At 34.9% G+C, this 23,414-nt stretch overlaps 1 protein-coding gene across 9 annotated transcripts in view; it reads left to right on the top strand.

Annotated features, from left to right (window-relative positions):
- The window catches only part of LOC148941194 (zinc finger Y-chromosomal protein 2-like), a 41,120-nt gene extending 19,096 nt beyond the window's left edge, over positions 1 to 22,024 (top strand). For 8 of the 9 annotated variants that reach the window (XM_089104280.1, XM_089104281.1, XM_089104287.1 and 5 more), the window contains 3 exons: positions 5,656 to 5,826; positions 6,216 to 6,356; positions 19,288 to 22,022. In XM_089104280.1, coding sequence (XP_088960406.1) covers positions 5,656 to 5,826; positions 6,216 to 6,356; positions 19,288 to 20,270 — 1,295 coding nt within the window. In that variant the 3' untranslated portion in view covers positions 20,271 to 22,022. Of the gene's footprint in view, positions 1 to 5,655; positions 5,827 to 6,215; positions 6,357 to 19,287 lie in introns of all 9 variants that reach the window. The other variant, XM_089104290.1, reaches the window with a different exon arrangement.
- The last annotated feature ends 1,390 nt before the right edge of the window (positions 22,025 to 23,414 follow it).

The following is a 23,414-nucleotide window of genomic DNA, read 5'->3' on the forward strand; positions in this document are numbered from 1 at the left end:
TGAACCACCCCCACATGAGTCTACAATATGCTAACGGTCTGGTACTATGATCATCTGGCAATACCTTAGAAATACCACAGTCAAAGCTGGAAAAGTCACTTTTCCAACTTGAAAAATTCTCTCAATATTCAGATTTACCCATTGCACCTACCAAGTCAAAAATAATCCAATTTCACCGAAAGCGAAATCATGTTAATGCAAGACTAACTCTAAATGGAACAACTGTTCCAGAAGATAATCATATTAATTAACCTAGGTCTCATGCTTTACTAAAAACTTAATTTCCACCTCCACATTTCAAACACAATAAAAAAATGCTATAGAAAAACAATTATACTAAAAAGACTTCTTTCCACACCCTTGGGTTGTAAGGAGAAAACCTTACTCCAGTTTTATGAGTCACATATAAAACCTCATATTGACTATGGGCTCATCGTCTATGGTGCATGTGCAAAGACCCAGATGCAAAAAATTAAAACAATACAAAACGATATAATACGTCTCATATTTGGTATCAGGATACCCACAAGCACCAGTTTTCTGCTTATGGAGAGTGGATTAACAACAATGAGAGAGATAAGTAGCTTTCTCTTGATAAAACATCTTACAAAAATCGAATCAAATAGCTCACATACCCTACATAATTTGTTAAGAAATCCAGCCATTTATAAAGGGATTGTTGATGAGTATGCTAACATTCAGAAGAAGTTCCCTGCACCAGTAAAGTCTATTGCACCTACTTTCCTCCAATCTCCTCCATGGAACCGGTCAATTCCCATAATAAATACTGATTTCTCAAAGGGAACTTAGGATTTAACCCCTAACGAGTTTGTCCAGAAAAAATTTGCTAAAATTAACACAATTGCTTATAAACAATATTTTCAAATCTTTATTCAGTGGCCCAAAAAGAATGAGAAGGTAGCATGTGGTGCACTCCTTCCTCATCAGAAAATTGCAATGGGTGAAAAATCTTATACTAATGTATCTATAATATCTGCAGAATTGGGTGCCATAATCATGGCATTTAAGCACCTTATGGGAATTAAACCATTGATTGCTACTTCAAATAATATTATAGTTTATTCTGACTCTTTGTCAAGCCTTGAGTTACTGTCTTCAGCTCCTCAGTATAAGCTGGATATTGACACTTATCATTGTCAAGGTATTATAGATAATCTTTCTTCAAGTGGCATAAGAACTTATCTTCTGTATATTCCTAGCCAATCTGGTATAAGTGGTAATCATCAGGTTGAGAAAATAGCAACAAATCCCATGAATATTGACCACCCAAATGGGTAACTAATTTCCATTAGATATATTTACTGTTGGACACTATCAGTTATTATGTTTCATAAGAAAAATCTTACTTTTTCCACCCTTCCCAATAAGTATTTTTCTAAAATTTATCATGGAATTCGTTCTGGAACAAATAGACTAGACATTCTTGTATTTTTGTATCAGCTCCCTAATACAAGTGGTTCAGTTACCCAGTCCCCTCATGGCAGGTATGATGTAATGAATAATGAAAAATTTGACCATTCCCTATTGGAATGGAATATGCTAATGTCCGGACAGCAAACTGTACATTGTAGATTGTTAATGTGCTTCAAACACCATAAAGCACCACTATCATCTAAGAGCCTATCCGACTTTACCTGCAACTAGAGCACAAAAATTGATATCTCTCACCTTATATCTGATCTCCTTGAGTCGAAAGATCTACTGAAAGGTATCTAAAAATATCTAATAAATAAGAGACAACCAAGCCAGTAGCTCTGTAGCCCACAGAGTGAAGCCAAAGGAAAAGGGCTAAATAGTATCAACTGAAAAGCCCGCCTCCTGTGAAATAGAAGAAGAAGAAGAAAGTCATACAACCCATTCGTATGAAATATCAGAGTGGACTAAAGCTTGTAATAAAACTAATAAAAAAATTTTGAAATTTTTGCTCCAAGTGAAAAATTGCTCCAAGTCCTCGTGAAATCTTTGTTGTAAATTATTACTATGTCGTTTCGTGAAAGATTATAATCTATGTAAAAACTAAGGTGTCGCGTCTGATACACTTGATGAACGGGCTCAATCACAAACAAAATTTTTCCATTAATATCCTGTGGCTCACCTACTCTTGAATGTAAAATAAAATTTGTTTTTGCAATATTAGCACGAAGTAAGCTCAAAGTAGTAAGAACATGTAAACTTTTTAAAACACCATTAATCTTCAAAATCAAGCTGTATAGACACCGACTAGGAAATTTACAGCAGTGCCACCAGCAAACGAGATCAGAAAAGAATCTGACTATTAGAACACCATCATATTAGCGTATACCAAATACAAAAGAAGACCAAGATTGAGCCTTTTGGGACCCCAAAAGTTACAGGCTAGTAGAGGAAATTTGCAGTTATGTTTTTTTCAACAGTGAAAATCAATCTTCAGTTAGACGTAAGTCTGGGAATTTGAGGCCTCTGGGGCAGATATAACGGTATCATTTAAGCTGTCATTCCAAAATCAAGGATAAAGAAATAGGATTTTTAGCATCTGCATGCCAGTTGGATGGTTGACTCTTTCTCTGAGGGGGTTGGAAGCGATATTTTGTATGAGGTCAAAGAAAAACTTCCAAAAATACATCTAAAAGACACTAAAGGTGAAGGGAAAAGGCATAATCCTCGACAAAAAGAAGGCTCGATAAGCGGTTCCTTCTCCTTTAAATCGGAAAGAAAATGTTATCAGTAAAATCGGCATATTGAGGGCATCTGGCAATGTTGGTAGCTCACTATTCATGTACAAAGAGACTTAGACCATAAATTTTTAGGGTTTCAATTTGGAGCTGCACTTGGTATTAAACATTTGTCTGTGAAAATGCTTAAGTATGTTTTTTTTTCAAGTGTGTATGCACGAATTCAGTTGGATGGACAAGTTCGTCATATTTTCGCAGGAAGTTTATTTTATTGGTGGGCTGAGAGTCACCACCTGCATTCTGTCCTTATTACTTGCTTGAGGTTCATTTACGACTTGCAGCACGCCCCAAGAGGAAACCTCCACGAAGATTTGATACCAGTCGCTTCGATGATCCTAATATACGACAGGCATTCTGTTTAGAGTTGTCTAACCGCTTTGAAGCTCTCCAAGTGCAAGCGAACGACGAGCAAACTCAAGGTTTGGATGAAGAGTAGTTGACCATACGTAAAAAAATGCACAAGGCTGCGGAACCGACGATAGGACACTACAAAACATTATCCAAGAAATAGATGTTGACGCAAAGAATTTAATTGGCTGAGCACATGTAACAGATATTAGACAGAAAATTGTAGTTATTCGAAAGATTGAGAAGAAAATGCCACTAGTCGGCTAAGAATGATAAGAACCAGTACTGGGAGAAAGTCACTGAAGACATGGAAGCCGCTGCCTCTAGATAGGACACCAGGAAGATGTATCAGCTCCTATAATCAATCAGCAGTAAATCACATAAACCTACTAGTACATCCGTTGAAGATGAAAACGGCAAGTTACACTCGAATAATAACGAAATAATTTATCATTGGAAGGAGCACTTTGACGAACTACTTAACCAGCACCAACTCTCCACAGCAATAGATGATAATCAGCGCTGCCATTATCCAAGTCGTAGCCCTAATGACCTGTAGGAACCAAACTCCCAGCAGTATTTGCAATGACGTGAATGTGGCTCCCCCCAAGTTAAAGGAAGTCAAACAAGCAATCAATTGCCTTTGAAGCAATAAAGCCCCTGGTCCTGATGCCATTCCGGCTGAACTTTACAAGTATGGAGGGACAACACTTGTCAGCAGGATTCATAAACTAAATTGTCGTATTTGGGAAGAAGAGATGGTTCCACAGGATTGGGGAGACTCTATCATCCTTCCAGTCTTCAAAAAAGGGCTAAAGACAAAATGCAGCAATTATCGCGGGATTTCTCTCATATGCATTGCTTGACAAATTCAGATCGGTGGAGAACTTTCCTCGATGTTCCAAATTGGTTTTGGTGTCCGACAGGGATGTATATTGTCTCCCGTCTTATTTAATTTCGTGATCGACTGGATTATGACCAGAGCAATGACGACTTTTTTAGGCGTTGAAGTAAGTCCCAATTTTGTGATCACCGATCTGGACTACGCTGACGATATCTGCTTGTTAGCTGAATCTCGTCCAGAAGCCCAATCTATGCTATCGATGGTGGCTGAAGAATCCTCTCTGGTTGGCCTAAAAACAGACTCCCTGAAGACAAAAGTCTTGGCGTCCGGTATATCATCTCAAGACCCCCAAATTTTACTAGAACAGTCACCCATAAACGAGATGCATGAATTTAAGTACCTAGGCTCTCTGGTAGACTCAATAGGAGGATGCACATCAGAAATACAGTCAAGAATTGCTTCAGCAACTTTACTCTTCACCCAGCTAAATCACTATGGAACCAAAAAAATGTTTGTCTGAAGACAAGAATAAGGATTTACCAGGCCCTTGTTCGGTCTGTCTTACTATACGGCTGTGAGACATGGACTATGAAAGCATCCGACATTCAAGCTCTCAACGTATTTGACCATTCATGTTTAAGGAGAATCATTGACACTAAACTCCATGATCGTGTCAGCAATGTCGAATTCCGCAAAATATGCTATCAGCGTTCTGATTTGGCCACTATAATTAAACAAAGAAGACTCCGATGGTTCGGCCAAACACTTCGCCGCCTACACCACACCTTTGTCAATAAAACCCTCAGATGTACACCTCTTTCGGGATGGAAAAACCGACACGGGGGACAAAAAAACGTGGCTTGCCTCTATCAAGGCTGACCTAGACCCAATCGGTGGCTTCAAAAAGTATGAACGAAGATGGGAAAAGTTCTGGCTCGATTTGATTGAGCCACTCGCAAACGACCGAGACTCTTGGCTTACTACCATGACGAAGCTACTGGACGCCAGGGAGAGCGGAGATGCTTGAGTCCTGCTACAAGTACAAAAAGTAAGAGGTTCATTTACAGATTTATGAGATCAGAAGTGGATTAAACTTTTTATCAATAGAGCGTAGACAAACCTGCATTAATAGAGTGTAGACAAAATTGGCAAGTATGCCAATAAAGCACATTAAAACGCTGGAAAAAGAGAACAAAGATTTATTGGACATTAGTCTAGACCAAAGTTGTTGCACTGTTACTTTAATCACTTTATATGCTTATAAAATTCATTTTTTTTTTTATTTCCTTGCGACAATTAAGGGTTTCTGCTGTTTGATTTTAGGGCTGTTTAATTCCTGACCACAGTTTATGTGGTCAAATTTGGTATTTGTTGACTGTTGTATGCGTCTCATTGTATCTTAATTTACTCAGTATTTACAAAAAAGATTTTAAATACATCAAACTTAACCCAATATTGTGTACTTCTTTTCCACTATTCAAATAAAAGATAGGTCTTAAAAATTATAGTTTCTTTTTATAGCGTGTTAAGAAGTCGAATACGTGTTGTCAGTAATGTTGAAGTTTTTTTGTTACAGAAGTCGAACAGGAACAACCTGTTTGTATCTTATTCAATAAAAGATAGGTTTTCATATAAAAGATAGGTTTTAAAAATTATAATTTCTTTTTATAGCGTATTAAAAAGTCGAACGCGTGTTGGCAGTAATGTTGAAGTTTTTTTTTTTTTTTACAGAAGTCGAACAGGAACAACCTGGTTGTATCTTATTGCAAGACCACGAAGTTGTTCTTGAGACAGAGGCGACAGAATTAAGAACAGATCAGTTCGACATGCCTACTCCAAGATATAATTCTCGCACCTACTATGACTTTTCTAGCCCATCTGCAACTCCCATGGACAGTGAAGGTTCGTTCCTTTTATAAGGTAAAATATCTGAAGTCGCTTAGTAATGTTTAATGTTAACTGGGTATTGAGACCAATTTTGAATTTGTCAAATGTAATAGCTAATGGAAACTAATTTGCAAACCAATAACTTCCATTAAAATTGAACCTTTCCAGTTGAAAACTGATTAATGTATTTTGACTGTGATTAATTTATCAAATAATTTTGCGTCGCATGAAATTCTTACATATAAAATTCTTTGACGAAAAACTCGACATCAACAACTCTTACCCTTAAAATGCAAGATAGTCTATGGAAATATTTTTTTTTATTATTATTATTTCTATCCAATAGAGTTGAGTCCAACATGTAATAATTTTTTACGGACATTCAACTTTTTTTTCTGCTGTAGGCTTGGTGTATTGCCAACTTGTTCCTGTTTTACCGTCTGATCTCGATGATACCCTTGAGAAAATGGCATTGCAATCGTTTGAAGAATCTAAGCGTAACTGTGAATTTATTAAGGTGGATTCAGTCTCTGATAATGACAAAGGTACGTATTCAAACACCTGAAAAGGAATAAACGTATATCTTTTGATGATTGCATGCTCCTGTAGTTCGGGCGAATCCATCCCAAGAGAAGTTTAAACTGAACAAATCAAACAGCCTAGAATCTGACCCAGCAAAACACAACCCTACAAAAATCAACCAGCCAAGAATTCAATCCTGACAACGCTCAACCAGCTAAGCTCAACTTGATGACACCCAAACCCGTTCAAAATTCAAATCATCCGAAAATCAATGTAGTAAAACGTAACAAATGAATAACATAATCAAAGGAAAATTCATTCTTGCGAAGGTGATGCCACAAAACTAAAATGTGTAAATAATTAAATTCTTACAACCATGTTTGTTGTTCTGCCACCACGTTAGAGTCCTCCTCCCCCCACCCTTGAGCTTTGGATAGGATCTTTAAAAATTGGCAATGTTGCATTTTGCCCGACCCAATATAATATATATATATATATATATATACTGTCTTTATATGTGAGTAATAATAGTGTATGTATTTATGCATTTTTTGGAAAATTTTTCGGGATATTCTCGCATAAAAAATCGATCTAGATAGGTCAGACGTCTGAGAAAAATCGTTAAGAGCCTTAATTTTGGTTTTTGCAAATGACGTCATATACTATGTTATTACGTCATATAAGCATTTCTTCTGACACCATAAAGTATTTTCTTATATGATGTCATGCATAGCATAAATAAGATTGTTGAGTTTCCAACGCAACAGTTATTTATATAATATAATGTCTGTTAAAACGCCCAAAAAACGAAAATTTGCAGTTGCAATTACTATAAATGACGATCCTTTGGAACCAACACCTGAAATATCAAACGTGATAAGATATGAAATTTGAGAACCTGGACTATCAATTGCGACACAACCAATACGGGCAGCTAAAGCAAAGGCCATTGCTAAAAAGTGAGGGAGTCAAAAATGAAACTGGAGAGCTGCAACTCAATAAAATGTACCTGGATAGCGATTAACAAAACGCTTAAACATTAAAAATGGTAGTAACGATGGCTCGGTCTTAGATTTTGACATGTTTAAGGTCATCAATACCTACTTTACATGTGTTAAAAAAAAAAACAAAGGTTCTGTAACATGTATTTAATAATGACGAAAGATAATACGAGGTTTAACGAAGCAAAAAAATTAAAAATGATAGCGATGATGATTGAGTCTAGGATGTTTACAAGGATAAGGACATCAATGCCTACCATACCTTTGTTAAAAAAAAAAAAAAAGGTTCGGCGATATGTATTTCATAATGACAAAAAATAAGCCGAGGTGTAAAGAAGCAAACAAATTGAAAATTATATCTATGATGATTGGGTTTTGGATTTTGGGGAAAAAAGATTTTTGGGTTTTGTGGTCCTTAGATCAAAGTCCATTAAAATATCCATATTATTGGTGATATGGCGCATCCCTGCTTAACTCCTGATTTGATACGAAACCAGCTACTAACCTCATTTCATACCTTAACCGTAACAATGCTATTTTTGTATAAGGCTAATCACCTTAATGTATATATCTGGTATATCATACAAGGATTGGACCTTCGCTAAAGCTCCTCGATCAGCTGAATCAAACGCTTGCTAAATTGAGGACAAAGGGTTTGATGACTCAGTTACTTCTCAAGTATTAATTTAAGAGTGAAAATGTGGTCGATTAACTAAGTAATTTGATTCCTATAGAATCCATGCTAATGCCAACACTCACTCTGATGATTTTTCTTATGTAGGGGTGTAGTTGGAGTTTTCCAAAAGTCGCTAGATGCTTCCCCTTTTTCAAGAATCATATTCATATTCTTCAGTATTTTATCTCTAACTTCATAATCGCCATAAAAAAAACTCATTTACAACTTTATCAGCTCCTGTTGCCTTACTATTTTTTATCCTTTTAGTCACTTATTCTTCCTTACAAAATAAATCTTCCTTCGGATCCAAAGTTTCGCAAACCTTTTCATTCTTTTCTATATCTTTTCCTGTGACTCTATCACGGTTTAGCACATTCTCAAAATGTGTTGCCCATTTCTCTTTAACTCTTTTCTTATTACTAATCGTGGTCTCGTTCCTTTCTTTGACTGCCTCTCAATTTGTCAACGTGGATGCGTGATATTTTTCTGTTATGCCGTCAAGCTGCATCTTCCTGATCTTTGGCAATTGTATCCATAGTCTCCACTTCACGCCTTCTTTATTCATATTTTAATGCTTTCTCTACTTTCTTTACATTCCTCTCATTTTCATATTATCTATCACTCAAATAATTCTTGGACAAACCCTTTTTCCTCTCTATAACCATAAATCATTTTCGCTAATATTCTTAGCTGCTTTTCTAACTTTCTTGCCTAGGACACCATCAGTGACTTCACAAAGTACTTTCCTAAAATTTTTCCATCTATTGTTTACATTGCCAAATTTTGAAGTCTCCAGCTTAGTATTCAACTGTACCTGAATAGTTTATGTCAGATTTTCATCATGGAGCCTACCAATGTCATGGTAGCCTACCCTGAAGAAAGTTACCCTTCCTAAATTTCATCTTTAGATTAACCCTTGACACTACTAGATGGTGATCATTACTTTTCACATCAAGAACAGAACTCCTAAATACCCTAGTATCTTTTGTTGATCCTGCCAGTCATCCCTTTACAATAACATAATCAATAAGGTTTACCGTCTCTTAACTTACGTCTGTTGTACCATGCTAACTCTCGGGCCATTTTATGGCCGAATACTGTTACGCCATTTTTATGCTACGCCTACAAATTTGCAACAGTATGTAACCATTACTGTTTGCTTTCTCTACACCAAATTTATCTTGGCTGGGATACCATATATCCCTACATCTACCAACCTGGGTATTAAGCCCCTAACAATATTATTATATTTCGACCCGGGACCCTGTCTATATGTTCCTGAAGCTGTAAGTAAAATTTAGCTTAGTCACTACTATCTCTATCAGTCGCTTCTCCACAGGGGCACATACTACTATGACTGCTGCCCTGCATTTTTTAGTCGTAAAATCAGTAACTAGCATTCTATAATGAATGCCTTCCTAACCTAAACAAGACTTAGCAGCTTCCTTATACATCATTAACCCTACTCCCTGCCTATGCACCCCATCCTTCCTGCCTGAGTAAATACATTCTATATCACCTAATTTCATTTTTCCTACCCCTTGAGTTTCTGAAACTCTTAACAAGTCCAGTTCGAAACGTTTGAATTTGTCTCAAAATTTCAATACGAAAGTTAGTTTTTGATTTTGTAGCATTACAAGTTGCAACTTTCATATTCTTCTAATCATTGACATATTATAGCCTCAGGAAAATAAATAGACCCAGAACCAATGCTGGATGGGGATTAACATCTTCTCAAGTCTACACGAACCCCTTAAGCCGGCTAAGAACAGGACAGCAAGAGGTCCCTGGACCTCCATTTGAATGGAGGCTTTCTGCAATCCTGGACCCATCTGGGTCACATCCTGATTTTATACACTTGGCGATGCCCTTCTATCAGCAAGGGTTGAAATCGTGCACAGACAATATCGAGCCTATTACCTCCGACTCATTATATACTCATGGCTACAAATGTTATGCTACTATAGGGAGGCCACCCATAATAGATAACTTAGCCAGGAAGAGGCTAATCGGCCCCCCAAAAGAACATAAAAGCAGACCAAACCCAGAAGAATTTTCCATCTTTAGAATCCAGTGCAAATGCTGTGTCGTTTACTGGGTTATAATTTTCTTAAGGGGCGCCACTGCTCAAGGTCACCCTGCATTGTTGTTTGCAGTCACAGTTTTGATTAGGAAAACTCGTTAAAGGTCCACCCTGATGCCACTATGAGGCCATGCAAGCAGTATTTCCTTGTTGGGGATAGGGACGGAGAAAGGAACTTATGACGGAGTGGAGACCCAAACTGTCTTACTGCACTGGAACAGTTCCAACCTTTTATATCCAGCCTATCCTTGTCAAGGTGTACTTCAGGGTCTTTCGTCTGAGCATTAAGTTTGTTCAAATGGGATTTTGTCTGTCTAGTTTTCCCGCAGGTTCGGAGTTTATGTTTTGCATACTATTAAATTAGTTAAAGTGCCTGATGATTTTCTCATGAAGTTCCCAAAACAAAATCATCAAAAACCTTTAAAGCATCAGGGTCATCAAAGTAAACGCTGTTGTAATTTTTTTTTTATTGATTATTATTTGATTTGTTTTTTTTTTTTTTTTTTTTTGGTTGAATGATTGGTTGGTTGGTAGGTTACTTGTTTGTTAAAAATCTATGAAAATTTTGGGGGAATGTCAATTTTTTTAATTTTGCCATGCTGAAACGTGGGAATAAATAATCAAAATTAATTTGCTAAATTTAAAACGCTAAAAATTAAATAATGCACTTTCTGTTGACTCCTCGAAAAATAACTGTTCCTTCAAAGGATACCTACACCGTTTTAAGTTGTTGGCTGCCTTAGTTTTTGTCTTTTTTTTTCTTGCTTATTTTACTTAGACATCTATTTTCGGAATTTTATGCTTGCTTGTACCAAAAACTGCGTAATTGCATATGGACTTTTTGTTCTTGTTTTTTCTTACTTAGACATCTATTTTTGGGAATTTTATGCTTGCTTGTACCAAAAACTGCGTAATTGCATATGGACTGCAAAGTAACTGCATAACTGCAAAAAACCTGATCCTTCAAAAAAAAAGCCACACCTTTCTGTTGGCTGCCTCATTTTTTTTTATTGTTTTTTATTACTTCGACATCTATTCTCTGGAATTTTATGCTTTCTTGTACCAAAAACTGCGTAATTGCATATGGACTGCAAAGTAACTGCATAACTGCAAAAAAACCTGTTCCTTCAAAAAAAAGCTATATCTTTCTGTTGGCTGCCTTAGTTTTTGGCTTTTTGTTCTTTTTTTTTCTTACTTCGACATCTATTTTTGGGAATTTTATGCTTGCTTGTACTAAAAACTGCGTAATTGCATATGGACTGCAAAGTAACTTCATAACTGCAATAAAACCTGATCCTTCAAAAAAAAGCCACACCTTTCTGTTGGCTGCCTCATTTTTTTTTCTTGTTTTTTCTTACTTAGACATCTATTTTCGGAATTTTATGCTTGCTTGTACCAAAAACTGCGTAATTGCATATGGACTGCAAAGTAACTGCATAACTGCAAAAAAACCTGTTCCTTCAAAAAAATGCTATATCTTTCTGTTGGCTGCCTTAGTTTTTGGCTTTTTGTTCTTTTTTTTTCTTACTTCGACATCTATTTTTGGGAATTTTATGCTTGCTTGTACTAAAAACTGCGTAATTGCATATGGACTGCAAAGTATCTGCATAACTGCAAAAAAACCTGATCCTTAAAAAAAAGTCACACCTTTCTGTTGGCTGTTTCTTTTTTCTTTCTTGTTTTTTCTTACTTAGACATCTATTTTCGGAATTTTATGCTTGCTTGTACCAAAAACTGCGCAATTGCATATGGACTGCAAAGTAACTGCATAACTGCAAAAAAACCTGTTCCTTCAAAAAAATGCTATATCTTTCTGTTGGCTGCCTTAGTTTTTGGCTTTTTGTTCTTTTTTTTTCTTACTTCGACATCTATTTTTGGGAATTTTATGCTTGCTTGTACTAAAAACTGCGTAATTGCATATGGACTGCAAAGTAACTTCATAACTGCAATAAAACCTGTTCCTTCAAAAAAAAGCCACACCTTTCTGTTGGCTGCCTCATTTTTTTTTGTTGTTTTTTCTTACTTAGACATCTATTTTCGGAATTTTATGCTTGCTTGTACCAAAAACTGCGTAATTGCATATGGACTGCAAAGTAACTGCATAACTGCAAAAAAACCTGTTCCTTCAAAAAAATGCTATATCTTTCTGTTGGCTGCCTTAGTTTTTGGCTTTTTGTTCTTTTTTTTTCTTACTTAGACATCTTTTTTTGGGAATTTTATGCTTGCTTGTACCAAAAACTGCGTAATTGCATATGGACTGCAAAGTAACTGCATAACTGCAAAAAACCTGTTCCTTCAAAAAAAAAGCCACACCTTTCTGTTGGCTGCCTCATTTTTTTTTCTTGTTTTTTCTTACTTAGACATCTATTCTCGGAATTTTATGCTTGCTTGTACCAAAAACTGCGTAATTGCATATGGACTGCAAAGTATCTGCATAACTGCAAAAAAACCTGTTCCTTCAAAAAAAAGCTATATCTTTCTGTTGGCTGCCTTAGTTTTTGGCTTTTTGTTCTTGTTTTTTCTTACTTCGACATCTATTTTTGGGAATTTTATGCTTGCTTGTACTAAAAACTGCGTAATTGCATATGGACTGCAAAGTAACTTCATAACTGCAAAAAAAACTGATCCTTCAAAAAAAAGCCACACCTTTCTGTTGGCTGTTTCTTTTTTCTTTCTTGTTTTTTCTTACTTAGACATCTATTTTCGGAATTTTATGCTTGCTTGTTCCAAAAACTGTGCAATTGCATATGGACTGCAAAGTAACTTCATAACTGCAAAAAAACCTGTTACTTCAAAAAAAAGCTATATCTTTCTGTTGGCTGCCTTAGTTTTTGGCTTTTTGTTCTTGTTTTTTCTTACTTCGACATCTATTTTTGGGAATTTTATGCTTGCTTGTACTAAAAACTGCGTAATTGCATATGGACTGCAAAGTAACTTCATAACTGCAAAAAAACCTGATCCTTCAAAAAAAAGCCACACCTTTCTGTTGGCTGTTTCTTTTTTTTTCTTGTTTTTTCTTACTTAGACATCTATTTTCGGAATTTTATGCTTGCTTGTACCAAAAACTGCGCAATTGCATATGGACTGCAAAGTAACTGCATAACTGCAAAAAAACCTGTTACTTCAAAAAAAAAGCTATATCTTTCTGTTGGCTGCCTTAGTTTTGGGCTTTTTGTTCTTGTTTTTTCTTACTTCGACATCTATTTTTGGGAATTTTATGCTTGCTTGTACCAAAAACTGCGTAATTGCATATGGACTGCAAAGTATCTGCATAACTGCAAAAAAACCTGTTCCTTCAAAAAAAGCTACACCTTTCTGTTGGCTGTTTCTTTTTTTTTCTTGTTTTTTCTTACTTAGACATCTATTTTCGGAATTTTATGCTTGCTTGTACCAAAAACTGCGCAATTGCATATGGACTGCAAAGTAACTGCATAACTGCAAAAAAACCTGTTACTTCAAAAAAAAGCTATATCTTTCTGTTGGCTGCCTTAGTTTTGGGCTTTTTGTTCTTGTTTTTTCTTACTTCGACATCTATTTTTGGGAATTTTATGCTTGCTTGTACCAAAAACTGCGTAATTGCATATGGACTGCAAAGTATCTGCATAACTGCAAAAAAACCTGTTCCTTCAAAAAAAGCCACACCTTTCTGTTGGCTGTTTCTTTTTTTTTCTTGTTTTTTCTTACTTAGACATCTATTTTCGGAATTTTATGCTTGCTTGTACCAAAAACTGCGCAATTGCATATGGACTGCAAAGTAACTGCATAACTGCAAAAAAACCTGTTACTTCAAAAAAAAGCTATATCTTTCTGTTGGCTGCCTTAGTTTTGGGCTTTTTGTTCTTGTTTTTTCTTACTTCGACATCTATTTTCTGGAATTTTATGCTTGCTTGTACCAAAAACTGCGTAATTGCATATGGACTGCAAAGTATCTGCATAACTGCAAAAAAACCTGTTCCTTCAAAAAAAAGCTATATCTTTCTGTTGGCTGCCTTAGTTTTTGGCTTTTTGTTCTTGTTTTTTATTACTTCGACATCTATTTTTGGGAATTTTATGCTTGCTTGTACTAAAAACTGCGTAATTGCATATGGACTGCAAAGTAACTTCATAACTGCAATAAAACCTGATCCTTCAAAAAAAAGCCACACCTTTCTGTTGGCTGTTTCTTTTTTATTTCTTGTTTTTTCTTACTTAGACATCTATTTTCGGAATTTTATGCTTGCTTGTACCAAAAACTGCGCAATTGCATATGGACTGCAAAGTAACTGCATAACTGCAAAAAAACCTGTTCCTTCAAAAAAAGCTATATTTTTCTGTTGGCTGCCTTAGTTTTTGGCTTTTTGTTTTTATTTTTTCTTACTTCGACATCTATTTTTGGGAATTTTATGCTTGCTTTTACCAAAAACTTTGTAATTATATATGGAATGCAAAGGAACTACATAACTGCAAAAAAACCTGTTCCCTCAAAAAAAGCTACACCTCTCTGTTGGCTGCCTTAGTTTTTTTTTTTTTTCTTGTTTTGTCTTACTTAGACATCTATTTTTGGGAGTTTATGATTGCTTTTACCGGTACCAAAAACTGCGTAATTGCAAATGGGCTGCAAAGTAACTGCGTAACTGCCAAAAAAAACTGCTCCTTCACAGGAAAGTTTCATCTTTTTAAGCTCTTGGCTTCCTTAGTTTTTGGCTTTTTTTTTCTTGCTTGTACCAAAAACTGTGCTACTGCAATAAAACCTTGTTCCTTCAAAGGAAACCTACACCTTTTTAAGCTGTTAGTTTTTTTGTTTTTTCTTGCTTCAATTTTTTTTACTTAGACATCTATTTTTGGGAATTTTATGCTTGCTTGTACCAAAAACTGCATAACTACGTATGGAGATAGCTAAGTTCTGATAAAACTAAACAATAGTAGAAAAAGACAAAAATGAGGATTATACAAGCCAGTGAAACATATGAACTAAAATGCAAATATTTCGGTCAAGACCTCCGCTTGACCGTCCTCTCCTCAGTGCAGGATAATGTCATCGAAATTACTAATAAAACTCCATGGATACTATAAAAAAAAAATTTCCAACCTTGAAACGAAGCGCAACTAAAATTTGAAAACCCTCTCCATGTAACGGTGAAAGGGTAACTGAATGAAAAAATACAGTACTGAATAGAATTCAATTTTTAATTTATACAGAGCATTTTTAAAAGCTAAACGCTTTCCAGGTAAAACATCATCAGAGATTAGGTTAGGTTGCAAAATGTGATTTTTTTTTAATATTTAAGTAAAAACTATCGGAATTAATTAGTTCATTATAAATGGGGCTTTAATAGGTTTCTCCCGTGTCTCTATTGAGAGCAACCTTTCGGTGAATGTACTTTTTCATCTCAACTGCCTCCCTGAAAACTTGGATGAGACCTTTAACAGGGGCAATAATGGAGGTGTTCTCGAATAAAGCGAAATGGTGCGGGTTGTCATACACATGCTGAGCCAAGGCGGAATCAAAAGTCTCAGGCCTTTGGCATAGCTCCTTAGCTTTGTCAATTGAGGACCTGTGTTCCAACAATCTCTCCCCCAATTGATTATGGGTTCTTCCAACATAGAAACAGCCGCAAGAACATGGAACCCTATACACACCACTGCCCAAAATAGGGCTCGTTTTATCTTTACCGCTGTTAAAATAGTTCTGGATTTTATTAGAATTTCTGAAGGTGATATTTAAGTTATGTTTTTTAAGAATTCTTTGCAATTTGTCACCTAATTTGCGAAAATAGGGCAAAACAGTAAAAACTTTCTTATCACCCACTAAAGGGATGATATCCGTTGGAGGTTGTGGAGATGATAAATCTTTTTCTGCCTTTTTTTGTCTTTTTTCTATGATGGATTCCAGTAACTTGATGGGATAAACCTTGATATAAAAAAAGACACAATTTTGGCCAGTTTTGAGTTACTGGAAATCATCATAGAAAAAAGACAATAAAAGGCAGAAAAAGATTTATCATCTCCACAACCTCCAACGGATATCATCCCTTTAGTGGGTGATAAGAAAGTTTTTACTGTTTTGCCCTATTTTCCCAAATTAGGTGACAAATTGCAAAGCATTCTTAAAAAACATAACTTAAATGTCACCTTCAGAAATTCTAATAAAATCGAGAACTATTTTAACAGCGGTAAAGATAAAACGAGCCCTATTTTGGGCAGTGGTGTTTATAGGGTTCCATGTTCTTGCGGCTGTTTCTATGTTGGAAGAACCCATAAGCAATTGGGGGAGAGATTGTTGGAACACAGGTCCTCAATTGACAAAGCTATGGAGCTATGCCAAAGGCCTGAGACTTTTGATTCCGCCTTGGCTCAGCATGTGTATGACAACCCGCACCATTTCGCTTTATTCGATAACACCTCCATTATTTCCCCTGTTAAAGGTTTCATCCAAGTTTTCAGGCAGGCAGTTGAGATAAAAAAGTACATTCACCGAAAGGTTGCTCTCAATAGAGACACAGGAGAAACTTATTTAAGCCCCATTTATAATGAACTAATTAATTCTGATAGTTTTTACTTAAATATTAAAAAAAATAACATTTTGCAACCTAACCTAATCTCTGATTATGTTCTACCTGGAAAGCGTTTAGCTTTTAAAAATGCTTTGTATAAATTTAAAAATTGAATTCCCATTCATTACTGTATTTTTTAATTCAGTTACCCTTTCCCCGTTACATGGAGAGGGTATTAAAATTTTATTTTCGTTTCGTTTAAAGGTTGGAAATTTTTTTTTTTTTTTTTTTTATATTATCCATGGAGTTTTATTAGTAATTTTGATGTTATTATCCTGCACTGAGGAGAGGACGGTCAAGCGGAGGTCTTGACCGAAATATTTGCATTTTAGTTCATATTTTTCACTGGCTTGTATAATCCTCGTTTTTCTCTTTTTTTACTATTGTTTCGTTTTATCATGATTAGCCAGTGTGGTCTTAGAAATTATTTACTCAGTTCTGATTATATTTTTCAAGATATGCATCATGACATTTTACATGCAGATCAATAATATTATGCAAAAGGAAGAGCCTGATTTTATTAGTAATTAAATAAAAAAGAACAAGTTTTTTTTTAACTGAAAGTAAGGAGCAACATTAAAACTTAAAACGAACAGAACATTATTCCGTATATGAAAGGGGCTGTCCCCTCCTCAACGCCTCGCTCTTTACGCTAAAGTTTTTTGTTGTTTTAAAAACTAGAGGTGTGAGAAAGAGTCTAACTTCAGCGTAAAGAGCGAGACGTTGAGAAGGGGACAACCCATTTCATGTACGGAATAATTTCTGTTCGTTTTAAGTTTTGATGCTTCTTTGCTTTCAGTTTAAAAAAAACTTGTTCTTTTTTATTTAATTACTAATAAAATCAGGCTCTTCCTTTTGCTCAATATTATTGATCTGTTTAATGATATATATATATATATATATATATATATATATATATATATATATATATATATATATATATATATATATATATACATATATATATATATATATATATATATATATATATATATATATATATATATATATATATATATATATATATATATATATATATATATATATATATATATATATATATATATATATATATATATATATATATATATATATATATATATATATATATATATATATATATATATATATATATATATATATATATATATATATATATATATATATATATATATATATGTTATTATTATTATTTTCCCTCTCCATTATTATGAAGCAAATGCTTTACCTGTTAAGAGTTTAAATGTTTAATGATATGTGATCTCTTTCATAATCCCCCCCCCTCCAAGCCATGGAGCCTTTGTGGGGATTTGTAGATTGTTGTGTAATTATTTTACTGTATATGGAAAATAAATCTATCGATCTATCTGTGAAATAATAATTTTTGGTAGTTCCAATTTTTAATGTCACCCTTAACTTCATTCAAAAACAGTTTGCTTTTTCAAAATCGGTTTTTGTTTGTTTTTAGGTTGTCTGGCTATAAAAACAAACTTACAGAAATTTATTTGCCTAATCTAGGTGAAGAAACTAAAGAAATCAACATGGGACTTTTGTTAAGAATTTTTTTCAAACTCCTGTTTTTGTTTTTACAAAACAATTCAGTTCCTCTGCTTTGGTGGTTTTTTCTCCGTTTATCCTTTTTAGCACTCTCATTCAATTCTATGACATGGAATATCTGTAAGGACAGTCTACGTGCAGCTACTGATAATAGGTTACCTACGAATATGATCTAGCTGTTACTGTCGGTTAGGCTTTAATTTATAAAAATTTTGCTACAGCCATTTTTTTGTTGGGGTGATCAAAGCCTCCTGTGAGTGTTCTCTTCCTTGAAATGTTTACTGGGTATCCTAGAATTTATATTCTTGTTCTTTGGTCCGCTTTGGATAAAAAAAATGGTGTCGAAAAAACAGAATCTGTCACTTCACCGTGACATGATCTCTTTTGTTATTTAGAAAGAACACGATATAGCTGTTTCTTTTCAACCGATCCCCGTCCTAAGATTCTACGACTACTGGTTCGGAACACTTCTGACTTCAGTCTGAACAACTGACTTCAGCTGAAAAAAAAAATATAGCATTGCTTCCTCTGTGCAAAAGAGATTTTCTTTGCTATTCAAGATGGAGAGTGTAATTCTCCTACATGGAGTTTTGACTATGATGATTCCAATGGTGCAGTTTTTATTTTATCTGACTCTATAATTGAGAGATTAAAGGCTGTCAAAATTCGTATAATTTTTTTTTCACTATGAAATTTGAAACACAATGATCAGTTGAAATTCTAGTTACCCTTCCCTTTTTAAACTTTCGATTATTCTGGGCTTTATTTCGCTCTTTACTAGGCTGCAACCTGTTTCTAGAAAAGGTTTGAAAGAGGAGGTTCACCTTTTGTGCTAAAAAATTGATGATTTTGCAATATATAGTAAGCAAATATGCAATGCAATTTTCCGTGGGGAGATCTGGCAATCTTTTCTCTAGAATGAGTTATTAAATATTATGATTAAACAGAAGTACTGTGACCAAATCCTGCCAGTATTGATCTTTCCTTGAATTTTGGTAGCTTAAAAAATTGAAAAACTGGTGATAGAAGTTGTAGATCCTAATATTGTATACAAATTGATTATATCACTAGCTTTTTACTTGTATGTTTCTCTTTCCTTTTTAGAAGCATCGAAATTTCCAGTTTATGGTACAGATGGTCTGGAACTACTGACACTTGAACACACAAATCCAATTGTTATGTTGGAAAAGTTGAAGGTTCAGGTTATAGAAGAAGTCAAAGCCGGTATTTGGCGTTGTGAGTTTTGTGATAAACTTGAAAGCTCTTTTTTGATGTTAGATCTTCACAAAAGCACAGCTTGTGAGAAAGTGTCTCAAATGGAGTGTGATACATGTCAAATAGAAATAAGTGGATACTTAAATTTAGTAGCACATTGTATGGAACATGAAATGGGAAGGGAAAGAAAATGTCCCATTTGTTTAAGTGTAAATATACTTGATATGAAGCAACATTTAATTATACAGGGTCATTATGTGTCCCATGTGGCCGAATTAGACTCACAGAGAAATGCATCGCCAAATTTCTCCCAAAAACCGGTAAAAAGTACCAGCTCCCATACACCCCTGACTATCAATAATAGCAAAAAAATGCACGAGTGTCATATATGTAAAGTGAGTTTTTCTTCTGAGACCTATTTCCGTCTGCATCAAAGAATTCACAGTGAAGATAGTGAAGAAAAACCATTTGAGTGTAAAATATGCTTGAAAGCTTTTTTTAGAACGTCAACCCTTAACAAGCATATCAGATCCCATTCTGACGAAAGACCCTATAAGTGCTTAGTTTGTACTAAGAGTTTTAAGGAAAAAAGTAAATTAAACAGACACAGAAATACGGTTCATTCTGATGAAAAGCCGCAGAGATGTATATCTACGGCTCATTTTACGGCAAATTATAAGACGATAGTTGAAAGATCATGCAGTGAAAAGCTGCATGAGTGCAGTGTATGTAAAAAGAGGTTTTCCTCACTGGATGCTGTAAGGGAACATCAAAGAATACACAGCGGAGAAAAATCATTTCAATGTAGTACCTGTGGGAGACTTTTTAGTTATAAACAGAACATGAAAAAACACGAAAAAATACATTGGTGAAAAATTGTATGAGTTCAAGATATATTTAGTGAGAATTCGTCTTCAAAGGCATATTTTAGTCTAGATCAATGAAGACAATTTAGTTCAAAATATCCGGAAATATTTTTTACAGAACATCCGTAAGAACAATTTGAATGTAAAATACGTGAGAAACTTTTACTTTCGAATTTAGCATAAAGTTTCTTATTAGAATTTATACTGGAGAAAAAATCCACAAGGTAAGCAAAATATGCTTACCTTTGCACTAGGACTTTTGTTTAAAATGTTGACTTAAAGAGAGATATTATCAACAATGGTTAAAATCTGCTTTGAGTGTACTGCATGCAACATAACTTTCTTTCAAAAGTAAATATAGATTTGTAGGCTATCTAAGAAAACACAATGGAGAAAATCATTTGGAGCTATTTGAAAATAGGCGGGAAAACTTTTGCTTTTAAATGGGATTTGGCTTAACAAGTTATCCCTGCAGGTTTGACTTTTAAGTCGAACGTGAATTTTTCCCTTTTATCAGTTGAACACTTCCCCTACCATGCTCTGTAAATTTCATCTTGATACTCTAACCTGTTCTGAAAATACTGCTGATATGCTCTTTTGGCAATCAGCATGCACACAGTGTGTTTTGGTTTAGTTCAGCTTTCCCCTCAACATTTTCCGAAATTTTTACCTTAATACTCTAGCCTTAAAGCTAATAGCCTTACTTGTAGTCACAATTGAAATAGTAGTAGTAGTAACAGTTGTAGCATGCACATATTGCCTTTTGACTCAACTAAATAACCCTTTCGAAATAGAAACGCCACAAGTGCTTGGTTTGCAGTTAAATCATTTGAGTGCCATTGTGGATAACACATGTTTATACCACAATGGCGATATATCTAGGTTTTGACCTGATTAATCAGTAAAAATTGAGCCAATGTTTCACTTGTAAGAGTAATATTCAAGTTCATCCTAGAGCATATTTTCATTGAAAAAATACTCACAAACGAATAGTTTGCAATGAAATCCTTCACTCGATGCAATAAGGTTAAACTTTTCCTTTTAAACGGCACCCAAATCAGGATTTCTCGGAAAGATTTATTGTTATAGAAGCTGAAGCGTAATATTCAAAAACAGATACAGCAGAAAAGTGTGATGATTGTTTTTTGATCAGTGTATATCAATGTATTGATATACGATCATTGATCATTGTATATACACTATTTATATTAGTAAGACTTCTTTGATCTTCGTGTTTCTTACAGTTAGCAAATTCTTTTGTTGGGTGTCCGCGCCCAGCCTTTAGAGATGCGATTGTATAGTAGCCTATGCCAAATTTTAATTCCAACCTTGTAGTTTTGTAATTTACTTCTTAATTAATACAGTTTGAGAATTGTTAGCTAAAAATTTTGTTTACGAATGGTTTTTCTCCACGCACTAATAGAGAATTTTAGCTAGACATTATCAGTAAATAATTGAACGGCAGAATGTGCACTTTAAGGGGATGTAATGTCACGCTTCATTTTTAAGCATTCGGTGTAAAGAATGAAGAATTTCTCGGCAAGTGAACTTTGAAAAATCTTATTTTCAAAACATTGTAAAATTTCACTTAGGTAGTTTATGGAGTGTTTTGTCCATAACATCTATAGTGGAATGTGGTGTCGCAGCAACATATAAGGATGCGAAAAGAACGGCAGTTCCCTTTTCCAACAGGAATTTTACGGAAAAAGACTAAAAGAATTGCCAAACTGAAAACGCTTTTTTTGTTTTGTGTTGTAACGAATACTTTATCCCATTTTTTTTAATTCAAATACTCCTGTCAACTGAAACGCATGCATACATTATTGTATAGAGGTTTGAAAAAAAAAAAATTAATAGTCAATATATTCCCCATAAATATAAAGACTCTGTTTTGAAAACCTTGCTCATTTATTACGTTTCTATCATTGTTAGCTAACAATTGGACGGTAGATTGTGCAACCGCAATTAGGGGAACGGTGTTAAGTGTAAAATAGACTTACGAAAAAATGGGACAACTGGAAACTCTATCATCTGCCTAAGTAAAGAACGATGTTGGCATAATGTATTATTTATTTTTTAGTTTTATACCAGGGCACTTAGTATCGAAGGAGTTGTCATAGAAGCTTCAAAAAGAGCTCATTCGATAGGAAATTGAAAAGGATAGTGGCCTTTTTAATAGTTAAAAGTGATCGAAGGGCAACTAGCCCCCTCCCCTCCCATGCCTTCCCTTTCTCCAAACACATCAAATGAAAATTTTGAGATAGCCATTTTGTTCAATGTAGTTGAAAGGTCTGGAAATTATGTCTTTGAGGATGACAAATCCACCCCAGTCCTTGGGACAAGGGCTATAAGTTATGTCCTGGGGGCAAAAAGTGGTTTTTATAGAAAGTGTTGTAGTAAAAACTTCAAAAAGAGCTCATTCGCTTGGAAATTGAGAGGGCTAGTGTCCTGTTTAATAGTTGAAGGTGATTGGAGGGCAACTAACCCCCTCTCATGCCCACCATTTCCCCAAACACATGCAATCAAAATTTTGAGATATGTATTTGGTTCAACGTAGTCGAAAGTTCTGGAAATTAGGTCTTTGAGGATGATAACTCCCACAGAGCCCTCGGAGCAAGGGTTGTAAGTTATGCCTATGGGTATATAAGGTTTTTATAGAGTGTTGTCGATGAAAACCTCAAAAAGAGTTCATTTGATAGGAAATTGAAAGAGCTAGTGCCCTTTTTAATAGTCGAAAGTGATTGGAGGGCAACTAATCCCCCTTACACGCCCACCATTTCTCCAAACACACCCAATCAAAATTTTGAAATACCCATTTTGTTCCACTTAGTTGAAAGTTCTGGAAATTATGTCTTTAAGGACGACAAACCCCCCACACTCCCTAGGGCAAGGGCTATAAGTTATGCCCTGGGGGCATATAAGGTTTTTATAGATACTGTTGTCATAGAAACTTCGAAAAGGGCTCAATACATTTGAAATTGAAAGGACTAGTGCCCTTTTTAATAGTCGAAAGTAATTGGAGGTAACTAACCCCCCTCTCACGCCCCCTATTATTTCCCCAAACACATCCAATCAAAATTTTGAGTTTGCCATTTTTTGAACTTAGTTTCAAGTTCTGGAAATTCACAATCTTCAGGGCAAGGGTTGTAA

The sequence above is a fragment of the Artemia sp. Qi Xiang Cuo genome, chromosome 18 (assembly GCF_049724085.1).
Source record: "Artemia sp. Qi Xiang Cuo chromosome 18, ASM4972408v1, whole genome shotgun sequence".
In the NCBI taxonomy this organism is placed as follows: domain Eukaryota; kingdom Metazoa; phylum Arthropoda; class Branchiopoda; order Anostraca; family Artemiidae; genus Artemia; species Artemia sp. Qi Xiang Cuo.